General features: G+C 52.9%; 1 protein-coding gene across 1 annotated transcript in view; it reads left to right on the top strand.

Moving 5' to 3' along the window:
• Positions 1 to 10,953, top strand: part of AK8 (adenylate kinase 8) — a 564,615-nt gene that overhangs the window by 220,100 nt on the left and 333,562 nt on the right. Inside the window, exon 8 of the mRNA XM_069609314.1 lies at positions 353 to 553. Coding sequence (XP_069465415.1) covers positions 353 to 553 — 201 coding nt within the window. The remainder of the gene's footprint in view (positions 1 to 352; positions 554 to 10,953) is intronic.

Raw genomic sequence — 10,953 nt, 5'->3', positions numbered from 1 at the left:
CCTCAGGAATTAGCCATGTACTGGAGACTGGTTTCAACACCATGAGCCGTCGGGGCAAAGGCTCAAGATCGAATCAATGATCCATCTCATGACCGCTGGTGGTTGTTAGGCTGTGCTTGGCAGCGCCACCATATATTGGCAGTTTGTCTACTTCCTTTGTGTCCTTCTGATTGGTGTGGAGTGCTGCTTACCGCAGGGCAAGGCTCACCACCTGGGCCTTATTGTATAGTATTAGAATGCATCTCGTGACCCCCTTCAGTCTAAGGGGCGGTCAAGAATTGATGGTTTCAGGAGAATGTTGGAGAGTGTCGATGAGACCCTCCTAAATATGCCATTGTTCTGCCCCTTTCAGATATTTACCACGTGTCCTTTGACTGGCCCCGGGACCCCGATGTGCAGGAGCGTCTGACGGTCCCCGATGGGATCTCGGAGGAAGAGACGGGGAAGCGGCTGTTGGATTATCACCGCAACGTTCCTGGGGTACTTGACGCCTACAAGAAAAGTAACAAGATAATCAACGCGGACCAGCCATGCCTGGACGTCTTCTCCCAAGGTAAGTCTCAGACACTCGCCTTGGTGCAGGTAGAGTGGGGTGAAGTCACCTGTCCCTGCAGGATCAGCACTGGTTGGTACGTGGACATCACTGGGACATCCAGAGAGATAAAACACATTACCTTTCACTATTATGATGTACAAGGAGAAGAAATTAATTGTAGCTATTGCATAGGACAGTGGTCTGCAACCTTTGGCTCTCCAGATGTTGGGAATTACAACTCCCATCAGGGCTAGCTAGCATAGTCAGTGATGAGGGACCATGGGAGCTGTATTCCCAAACATCTGGAGAGCCAGAGGTTGCAGACCCCTGGCATAGGAAATGGCCAATGCAATGCAACTGGTCTGGGTGTCCACTTTCTATCTAGAAAGTGGCGTTTTGTCATGAGATGCTGCGGGACACGCCAGGAATGTCTGAAATGGTAGCAGCTGAGATCCATAAGCAACCAGGTGTACATTCAACGAGCAGATGGATCCATGCTGCGTCGCGCCCCGTGCGCTAACATACTGGTACCCCCAGGAGAACCTGTGAATCAAGACGTTGGGTTGGCAGAACGCATGAGAAAACGGGGCATCTGAAGGGGGAGGGGTGAATAGCTTTCCTCATCTGACAGCCTTACCCCGAGAAGAACCATGCTAAATTTCCTGGGCAGACTGATCTTCCATGAGAATCCACAGACAATTGGGGTTTATCAGTTCTGACAAAAAATAAGGAAAGGTCCCTCTTCTGCACTTAGATCCCTGTGATCCCCACCAGGCAGAAAGTGAGGTGCTTGTAGGCATATTAGATTGCTGTGATCCCCAAAGGCAGAAAGTGAGGTGCTTGAAGACATATTAGATCCCTGTGATCCCCACCAGGCAGAAAGTGAGTTGCTTGAAGGCATATTAGATTGCTGCGATCCCCACCGGGCAGAAAGTGAGTTGCTTGAAGGCATATTAGATCCCTGTGATCCCCACCAGGCAGAAAGTGAGGTGCTTGTAGGCATATTAGATTGCTGTGATCCCCACCAGGCAGAAAGTGAGGTGCTTGAAGGCATATTAGATCGCTGTGATCCCCACCAGGCAGAAAGTGAGTTGCTTGAAGGTGTATTAGATTGCTGTGAACCTCAAAGGCAGAAAGTGAGGTGCTTGAAGACATATTAGATCCCTGTGATCCCCACCAGGCAGAAAGTGAGGTGCTTGAAGACGTATTAGATCCCTGCGATCCCTACCAGGCAGAACGTGAGTTGCTTGAAGGTGTATTAGATCCCTGTGATCCCCACCAGGCAGAAAGTGAGGTGCTTGAAGGCATATTAGATCGCTGTGATCCCCACCAGGCAGAAAGTGAGGTGCTTGAAGGCATATTAGGTTGCTGTGATCCCCAAAGGCAGAAAGTGAGGTGCTTGAAGACATATTAGATCCCTGTGATCCCCACCAGGCAGAAAGTGAGGTGCTTGAAGACGTATTAGATCCCTTCGATCCCTACCAGGCAGAACGTGAGTTGCTTGAAGGTGTATTAGATCCCTGTGATCCCCACCAGGCAGAAAGTGAGGTGCTTGAAGGCATATTAGATCGCTGTGATCCCCACCAGGCAGAAAGTGAGGTGCTCGTAGGCATATTAGATTGCTGTGAACCTCAAAGGCAGAAGGTGAGGTGCTTGAAGACATATTAGATCCCTGTGATCCCCACCAGGCAGAAAGTGAGGTGCTTGAAGGCATATTAGATCGCTGTGATCCCCACCAGGCAGAAAGTGAGGTGCTTGAAGGCATATTAGATTGCTGTGATCCCCAAAGGCAGAAAGTGAGGTGCTTGAAGACATATTAGATCCCTGTGATCCCCACCAGGCAGAAAGTGAGGTGCTTGAAGACGTATTAGATCCCTGCGATCCCTACCAGGCAGAACGTGAGTTGCTTGAAGGTGTATTAGATCCCTGTGATCCCCACCAGGCAGAAAGTGAGTTGCTTGAAGGCATATTAGATCGCTGTGTTCTCCACCCAGCAGAAAGTGAGTTGCTTGAAGTCTTATTAGATTGCTGCGATCCCCACCAGGCAGAAAGTGAGTTGCTTGAAGGCGTATTAGATCGCTGTGATCCCCATGTTGCTTGAAGGCGTATTAGATCGCTGTGATCCCCACCAGGCAGAGAGTGAGTTTCTTGAAGACCTATTAGATCGCTGTGATCCCCACCAGGCAGAAAGTTAGTTGCTTGAAGGCATATTAGATCGCTGTGATCCCCACGTTGCTTGAAGGCGTATTAGATCGCTGTGATCCCCACCAGGCAGAAAGTGAGGTGCTTGAAGGCATATTAGATCGCTGTGATCCCCACCAGGCAGAAAGTGAGGTGCTTGAAGGCATATTAGATTGCTGTGATCCCCAAAGGCAGAAAGTGAGGTGCTTGAAGACATATTAGATCCCTGTGATCCCCACCAGGCAGAAAGTGAGGTGCTTGAAGACGTATTAGATCCCTGCGATCCCTACCAGGCAGAACGTGAGTTGCTTGAAGGTGTATTAGATCCCTGTGATCCCCACCAGGCAGAAAGTGAGTTGCTTGAAGGCATATTAGATCGCTGTGTTCTCCACCCAGCAGAAAGTGAGTTGCTTGAAGTCTTATTAGATTGCTGCGATCCCCACCAGGCAGAAAGTGAGTTGCTTGAAGGCGTATTAGATCGCTGTGATCCCCATGTTGCTTGAAGGCGTATTAGATCGCTGTGATCCCCACCAGGCAGAGAGTGAGTTTCTTGAAGACATATTAGATCGCTGTGATCCCCACCAGGCAGAAAGTTAGTTGCTTGAAGGCATATTAGATCGCTGTGATCCCCACGTTGCTTGAATGCGTATTAGATCGCTGTGATCCCCACCAGGCAGAAAGTGAGTTGCTTGAAGGCATATTAGATCGCTGTGATCCCCACCGGGCAGAAAGTGAGTTGCTTGAAGGCGTATTAGATCGCTGTGATCCCCTCGTTGCTTGAAGGCGTATTAGATTGCTGTGATCCCCACCAGGCAGAAAGTGAGTTGCTTGAAGAAATATTAGATCACTGTGATCCCCACCAGGCAGAAAGTGTGTTGCTTGAAGGCGTATTAAATCCCTGCGATCCACACTCGGAAGAAAGTGAGTTGCTTGAAGGCGTATTAGATCGCTGTAATCCCCGCGTTGCTTGAAGGTGTATTAGATCGCTGTGATCCCCACGTTGCTTGAAGGCATATTGGATCGCTGTGATCCCCACCAGGTAAAAAAGTGAGTTGCTTGAAGGCGTATTAGATCCCTGCGATCCCCACCCGGCACAAAGTGAGTTGCTTGAAGCGTATTAGATCGCTGCGATCCCCACCCGGCAGAAAGTGAGTTGTTTGAAGGCGTATTAGATCGCTGTGATCCCCACCAGGCAGAAAGTGAGTTGTTTGAAGGCATATTAGATCGCTGTGATCCCCACCAGACAGAAAGTGAGTTGCTTGAAGCGTATTAGATCGCTTTGTTTCCCACCCAGCAGAAAGTGAGTTGCTTGAAGGCGTATTAGATCCCTGCGATCCCCACCCGGCAGAAAGTGAGTTGTTTGAAGGCGTATTAGATCGCTGTGATTCCCAACCGGCACAAAGTGAGTTGCTTGAAGGCGTATTAGATCGCTGTGATCCCCACCAGGCAGAAAGTGAGTTATTTGAAGGCGTATTAGATCGCTGTGATCCCCACCCGGCAGAAAGTGAGTTGCTTGAAGTCTTATTAGATTGCTGTGATCCCCACCCGGCAGAAAGTGAGTTGTTTGAAGGCGTATTAGATCGCTTTGTTTCCCACCCAGCAGAAAGTGTGTTGCTTGAAGGCGTATTAAATCCCTGCGATCCACACTCGGCAGAAAGTGAGTTGCTTGAAGGCGTATTAGATCGCTGTAATCCCCGCGTTGCTTGAAGGTGTATTAGATCGCTGTGATCCCCACGTTGCTTGAAGGCATATTGGATCGCTGTGATCCCCACCAGGCAAAAAAGTGAGTTGCTTGAAGGCGTATTTGATCCCTGCGATCCCCACCGGGCACAAAGTGGGTTGGTTGACGCGTATTAGATCGCTGCGATACCCACCCGGCAGAAAGTGAGTTGTTTGAAGGCGTATTAGATCGCTGTGTTTCCCACCCAGCAGAAAGTGAGTTGCTTGAAGGCGTATTAGATCCCTGCGATCCCCACCCGGCACAAAGTGAGTTGCTTGAAGCGTATTAGATCGCTGCCATCCCCACCCGGCAGAAAGTGAGTTGTTTGAAGGCGTATTAGATCGCTGTGATCCCCACCAGGCAGAAAGTGAGTTGTTTGAAGGCCTATTAGATCGCTGTGATCCCCACCAGGCAGAAAGTGAGTTGCTTGAAGCGTATTAGATCGCTTTGTTTCCCACCCAGCAGAAAGTGAGTTGCTTGAAGGCGTATTAGATCCCTGCGATCCCCACCCGGCAGAAAGTGAGTTGTTTGAAGGCGTATTAGATCGCTGTGATTCCCACCCGGCACAAAGTGAGTTGCTTGAAGGCGTATTAGATCGCTGTGATCCCCACCAGGCAGAAAGTGAGTTATTTGAAGGCGTATTAGATCGCTGTGATCCCCACCCGGCAGAAAGTGAGTTGCTTGAAGTCTTATTAGATTGCTGTGATCCCCACCCGGCAGAAAGTGAGTTGTTTGAAGGCGTATTAGATCGCTTTGTTTCCCACCCAGCAGAAAGTGTGTTGCTTGAAGGCGTATTAAATCCCTGCGATCCACACTCGGCAGAAAGTGAGTTGCTTGAAGGCGTATTAGATCGCTGTAATCCCCGCGTTGCTTGAAGGAGTATTAGATCGCTGTGATCCCCACGTTGCTTGAAGGCATATTGGATCGCTGTGATCCCCACCAGGCAGAAAGTGAGTTGTTTGAAGGCCTATTAGATCGCTGTGATCCCCACCAGGCAGAAAGTGAGTTGCTTGAAGGCGTATTAGATCCCTGCGATCCCCACCCGGCAGAAAGTGAGTTGTTTGAAGGCGTATTAGATCGCTGTGATTCCCACCAGGCAAAAAAGTGAGTTGCTTGAAGGCGTATTAGATCCCTGCGATCCCCACCGGGCACAAAGTGGGTTGGTTGACGCGTATTAGATCGCTGCGATACCCACCCGGCAGAAAGTGAGTTGTTTGAAGGCGTATTAGATCGCTGTGTTTCCCACCCAGCAGAAAGTGAGTTGCTTGAAGGCGTATTAGATCCCTGCGATCCCCACCCGGCACAAAGTGAGTTGCTTGAAGCGTATTAGATCGCTGCGATCCCCACCCGGCAGAAAGTGAGTTGTTTGAAGGCGTATTAGATCGCTGTGATCCCCACCAGGCAGAAAGTGAGTTGTTTGAAGGCCTATTAGATCGCTGTGATCCCCACCAGGCAGAAAGTGAGTTGCTTGAAGCGTATTAGATCGCTTTGTTTCCCACCCAGCAGAAAGTGAGTTGCTTGAAGGCGTATTAGATCCCTGCGATCCCCACCCGGCAGAAAGTGAGTTGTTTGAAGGCGTATTCCCACCCGGCACAAAGTGAGTTGCTTGAAGGCGTATTAGATCGCTGTGATCCCCACCAGGCAGAAAGTGAGTTATTTGAAGGCGTATTAGATCGCTGTGATCCCCACCCGGCAGAAAGTGAGTTGCTTGAAGCGTATTAGATCGCTGCGATCCCCACCCGGCAGAAAGTGAGTTGTTTGAAGGCGTATTAGATCGCTGTGTTTCACACCCAGCAGAAAGTGAGTTGCTTGAAGGCGTATTAGATCTCTGCGATCCCCACCCGGCACAAAGTGAGTTGCTTGAAGCGTATTAGATCGCTGCGATCCCCACCCGGCAGAAAGTGAGTTTTTTGAAGGCGTATTAGATCGCTGCGATCCCCACCCGGCAGAAAGTGAGTTGTTTGAAGCGTATTAGATCGCTGCGATCCCCACCCGGCAGAAAGTGAGTTGTTTGAAGGCGTATTAGATCGCTGTGATCCCCACCAGGCAGAAAGTGAGTTATTTGAAGGCGTATTAGATCGCTGTGAACCCCACCCGGCTGAGAGTTAGTTGCTTGAAGTCTTATTAGATCGCTGTGATCCCCACCAGGCAGAAAGTGAGTTATTTGAAGGCGTATTAGATCGCTGCGATCCCCACCAGGCAGAAAGTGAGTTGTTTGAAGGCGTAGGGGTGGAGGGACCAGCGTCCTGGGAAAGTGAGTCTTTTCACGATGTAACAACTTTCTGTGCAGCATTCCATAGGAATGTCACCTCTTCTTCACTCATCATCCAAGCCCCTGACCCCACACTTACCAACTGACCTTTTGAGTATACACATGAACCTCCAGGCACATTGCGGGCTGGCACCAACCAGTGCCTCCGCCTCCACGAGCCCGTGGGGGAGCCTGTGCAGCCATGGGCTGTGCATGAATACATCCAAAAGGAAATGTTTCAGTGTTCTCTCCCGCTGACATTTCCTGCAACCCACACTCGCACACCCCGCCCTCTTACTTTCCTTTTGACATGCATGGGATCTTTTTTTTAATTTTTAAAAAACTTTATTTTACTCCATGCGGGGGTCTTACCCGCAACCCCCGATCCCCCTTGTTCGCTATATAATGGCACGGAATGGTATTCTTGTTTGACATTTTCGGCTTTTAGACATTTTCGAACAGCCGTAATTCGAACATAAATACCATTGGTTTTTTCCGGTTATTTTTGCAGATACCCCCGCTACAGCTCTGCTTCACCTCTCCGCTCCCTCCACAGATTCCTCCCTGTTCACCCCCTAAACTCTCCTGGTAGGTTAGCAAGCTTGGGATCTCCTCGATGCGGACACCCTCCCCCCCCCCCCCCCGCTACAGCTCTTCTTCACCTCTCCGCTCCCTCCACAGATTCCTCGCTGTTCACCCACCTAAGCTCTCCTGGTAGATTAGCAAGCTCGGGGTCTCCTCGATGCGGATACCCCCCACTACAGCTCTGCTTCACCTCTCCGCTCCCTCCACAGATTCCTCCCTGTTCACCCCCCTAAACTCTCCTGGTAGGTTAGCAAGCTCGGGATCTCCTCGATGCGGATACCCCCCACTACAGCTCTGCTTCACCTCTCCGCTCCCTCCACAGATTCCTCCCTGTTCACCCCGCTAAGCTCTCCTGGTCGGTTAGCAAGCTTGGGATCTCCTAGATGCGGATACCCCCCGCTACAGCTCTGCTTCACCTCTCCGCTCCCTCCACAGATTCCTCCCTGTTCAACCCCTAAGCTCTCCTGGTAGGTTAGCAAGCTTGGGATCTCCTCGATGCGGACACCCCCCCCCGCTACAGCTCTTCTTCACCTCTCCGCTCCCTCCACAGATTCCTCGCTGTTCACCCACCTAAGCTCTCCTGGTAGATTAGCAAGCTCGGGGTCTCCTCGATGCGGATACCCCCCACTACAGCTCTGCTTCACCTCTCCGCTCCCTCCACAGATTCCTCGCTGTTCACCCCCCTAAGCTCTCCTGGTAGATTAGCAAGCTCGGGGTCTCCTCGATGCGGATACCCCCCACTACAGCTCTGCTTCACCTCTCCGCTCCCTCCACAGATTCCTCGCTGTTCACCCCCCTAAGCTCTCCTGGTAGATTAGCAAGCTCGGGGTCTCCTCGATGCGGATACCCCCCACTACAGCTCTACTTCACCTCTCCGCTCCCTCCACAGATTCCTCCCTGTTCACCCCCCTAAACTCTCCTGGTAGGTTAGCAAGCTCGGGATCTCCTCGATGCGGATACCCCCCACTACAGCTCTGCTTCACCTCTCCGCTCCCTCCACAGATTCCTCCCTGTTCACCCCGCTAAGCTCTCCTGGTCGGTTAGCAAGCTTGGGATCTCCTAGATGCGGATACCCCCCGCTACAGCTCTGCTTCACCTCTCCGCTCCCTCCACAGATTCCTCCCTGTTCAACCCCTAAGCTCTCCTGGTAGGTTAGCAAGCTTGGGATCTCCTCGATGCGGACACCCCCCCCCCCCCGCTACAGCTCTTCTTCACCTCTCCGCTCCCTCCACAGATTCCTCCCTGTTCACCCCCCTAAGCTCTTCTGGTAGGTTAGCAAGCTCGGGATCTCCTCGATGCGATACCCCGCGCTACAGCTCTGCTTCACCTCTCCGCTCCCTCCACAGATTCCTCGCTGTTCACCCCCCTAAGCTCTCCTGGTAGGTTAGCAAGCTCGGGATCTCCTCGATGCGATACCCCGCGCTACAGCTCTGCTTCACCTCTCCGCTCCCTCCACAGATTCCTCGCTGTTCACCCCCCTAAGCTCTCCTGGTAGGTTAGCAAGCTCGGGATCTCCTCGATGCGATACCCCGCGCTACAGCTCTGCTTCACCTCTCCGCTCCCTCCACAGATTCCTCGCTGTTGACCCCCCTAAGCTCTCCTGGTAGGTTAGCAAGCTTGGGAACTCCACGATGCGGATACCCCCCGCTGCAGCTCTGCTTCACCTCTCCGCTCCCTCCACAGATTCCTCGCTGTTCACCCCCCTAAGCTCTCCTGGTAGGTTAGCAAGCTTGGGATCTCCTCGATGCGGATACGCCCCTCTACAGCTCTGCTTCACCTCTCCGCTCCCTCCACAGATTCCTCGCTGTTCACCCCCCTAAGCTCTCCTGGTAGGTTAGCAAGCTCGGGATCTCCTCGATGCGATACCCCGCGCTACAGCTCTGCTTCACCTCTCCGCTCCCTCCACAGATTCCTCCCTGTTCACCCCCCTAAGCTCTCCTGGTAGGTTAGCAAGCTTGGGAACTCCTCGATGTGGATACCCCCGCTACAGCTCTGCTTCACCTCTCTGCTCCCTCCACAGATTCCTTCCTGTTCACCCCCCTAAGCTCTCCTGGTAGGTTAGCAAGCTTGGGATCTCCTCAATGTGGACACCCCCCCGCTACAGCTCTTCTTCACCTCTCCGCTCCCTCCACAGATTCCTCCCTGTTCATCCCGCTAAGCTCTCCTGGTAGGTTAGCAAGCTTGGGATCTCCTCGATGCGGATACCCCCCGCTACAGCTCTGCTTCACTTCTCCGCTCCCTCCACAGATTCCTCGCTGTTCACCCCCCTAAGCTCTCCTGGTAGATTAGCAAGCTCGGGGTCTCCTCGATGCGGATACCCCCCACTACAGCTCTACTTCACCTCTCCGCTCCCTCCACAGATTCCTCCCTGTTCACCCCCCTAAACTCTCCTGGTAGGTTAGCAAGCTCGGGATCTCCTCGATGCGGATACCCCCCACTACAGCTCTGCTTCACCTCTCCGCTCCCTCCACAGATTCCTCCCTGTTCACCCCGCTAAGCTCTCCTGGTCGGTTAGCAAGCTTGGGATCTCCTAGATGCGGATACCCCCCGCTACAGCTCTGCTTCACCTCTCCGCTCCCTCCACAGATTCCTCCCTGTTCAACCCCTAAGCTCTCCTGGTAGGTTAGCAAGCTTGGGATCTCCTCGATGCGGACACCCCCCCCCCCGCTACAGCTCTTCTTCACCTCTCCGCTCCCTCCACAGATTCCTCCCTGTTCACCCCCCTAAGCTCTTCTGGTAGGTTAGCAAGCTCGGGATCTCCTCGATGCGATACCCCGCGCTACAGCTCTGCTTCACCTCTCCGCTCCCTCCACAGATTCCTCGCTGTTCACCCCCCTAAGCTCTCCTGGTAGGTTAGCAAGCTCGGGATCTCCTCGATGCGATACCCCGCGCTACAGCTCTGCTTCACCTCTCCGCTCCCTCCACAGATTCCTCGCTGTTCACCCCCCTAAGCTCTCCTGGTAGGTTAGCAAGCTCGGGATCTCCTCGATGCGATACCCCGCGCTACAGCTCTGCTTCACCTCTCCGCTCCCTCCACAGATTCCTCGCTGTTGACCCCCCTAAGCTCTCCTGGTAGGTTAGCAAGCTTGGGAACTCCACGATGCGGATACCCCCCGCTGCAGCTCTGCTTCACCTCTCCGCTCCCTCCACAGATTCCTCGCTGTTCACCCCCCTAAGCTCTCCTGGTAGGTTAGCAAGCTTGGGATCTCCTCGATGCGGATACGCCCCTCTACAGCTCTGCTTCACCTCTCCGCTCCCTCCACAGATTCCTCGCTGTTCACCCCCCTAAGCTCTCCTGGTAGGTTAGCAAGCTCGGATCTCCTCGATGCGATACCCCGCGCTACAGCTCTGCTTCACCTCTCCGCTCCCTCCACAGATTCCTCCCTGTTCACCCCCCTAAGCTCTCCTGGTAGGTTAGCAAGCTTGGGAACTCCTCGATGTGGATACCCCCGCTACAGCTCTGCTTCACCTCTCTGCTCCCTCCACAGATTCCTTCCTGTTCACCCCCCTAAGCTCTCCTGGTAGGTTAGCAAGCTTGGGATCTCCTCAATGTGGACACCCCCCCGCTACAGCTCTTCTTCACCTCTCCGCTCCCTCCACAGATTCCTCCCTGTTCATCCCGCTAAGCTCTCCTGGTAGGTTAGCAAGCTTGGGATCTCCTCGATGCGGATACCCCCCGCT

The sequence above is a fragment of the Ambystoma mexicanum genome, chromosome 8 (assembly GCF_040938575.1).
Source record: "Ambystoma mexicanum isolate Mex_15411 chromosome 8, UKY_AmexF1_1, whole genome shotgun sequence".
NCBI lineage: Eukaryota > Metazoa > Chordata > Amphibia > Caudata > Ambystomatidae > Ambystoma > Ambystoma mexicanum.
Note: the sequence above shows the minus strand (reverse complement) of the source record. Positions and strands in the feature narration are given on the sequence as shown.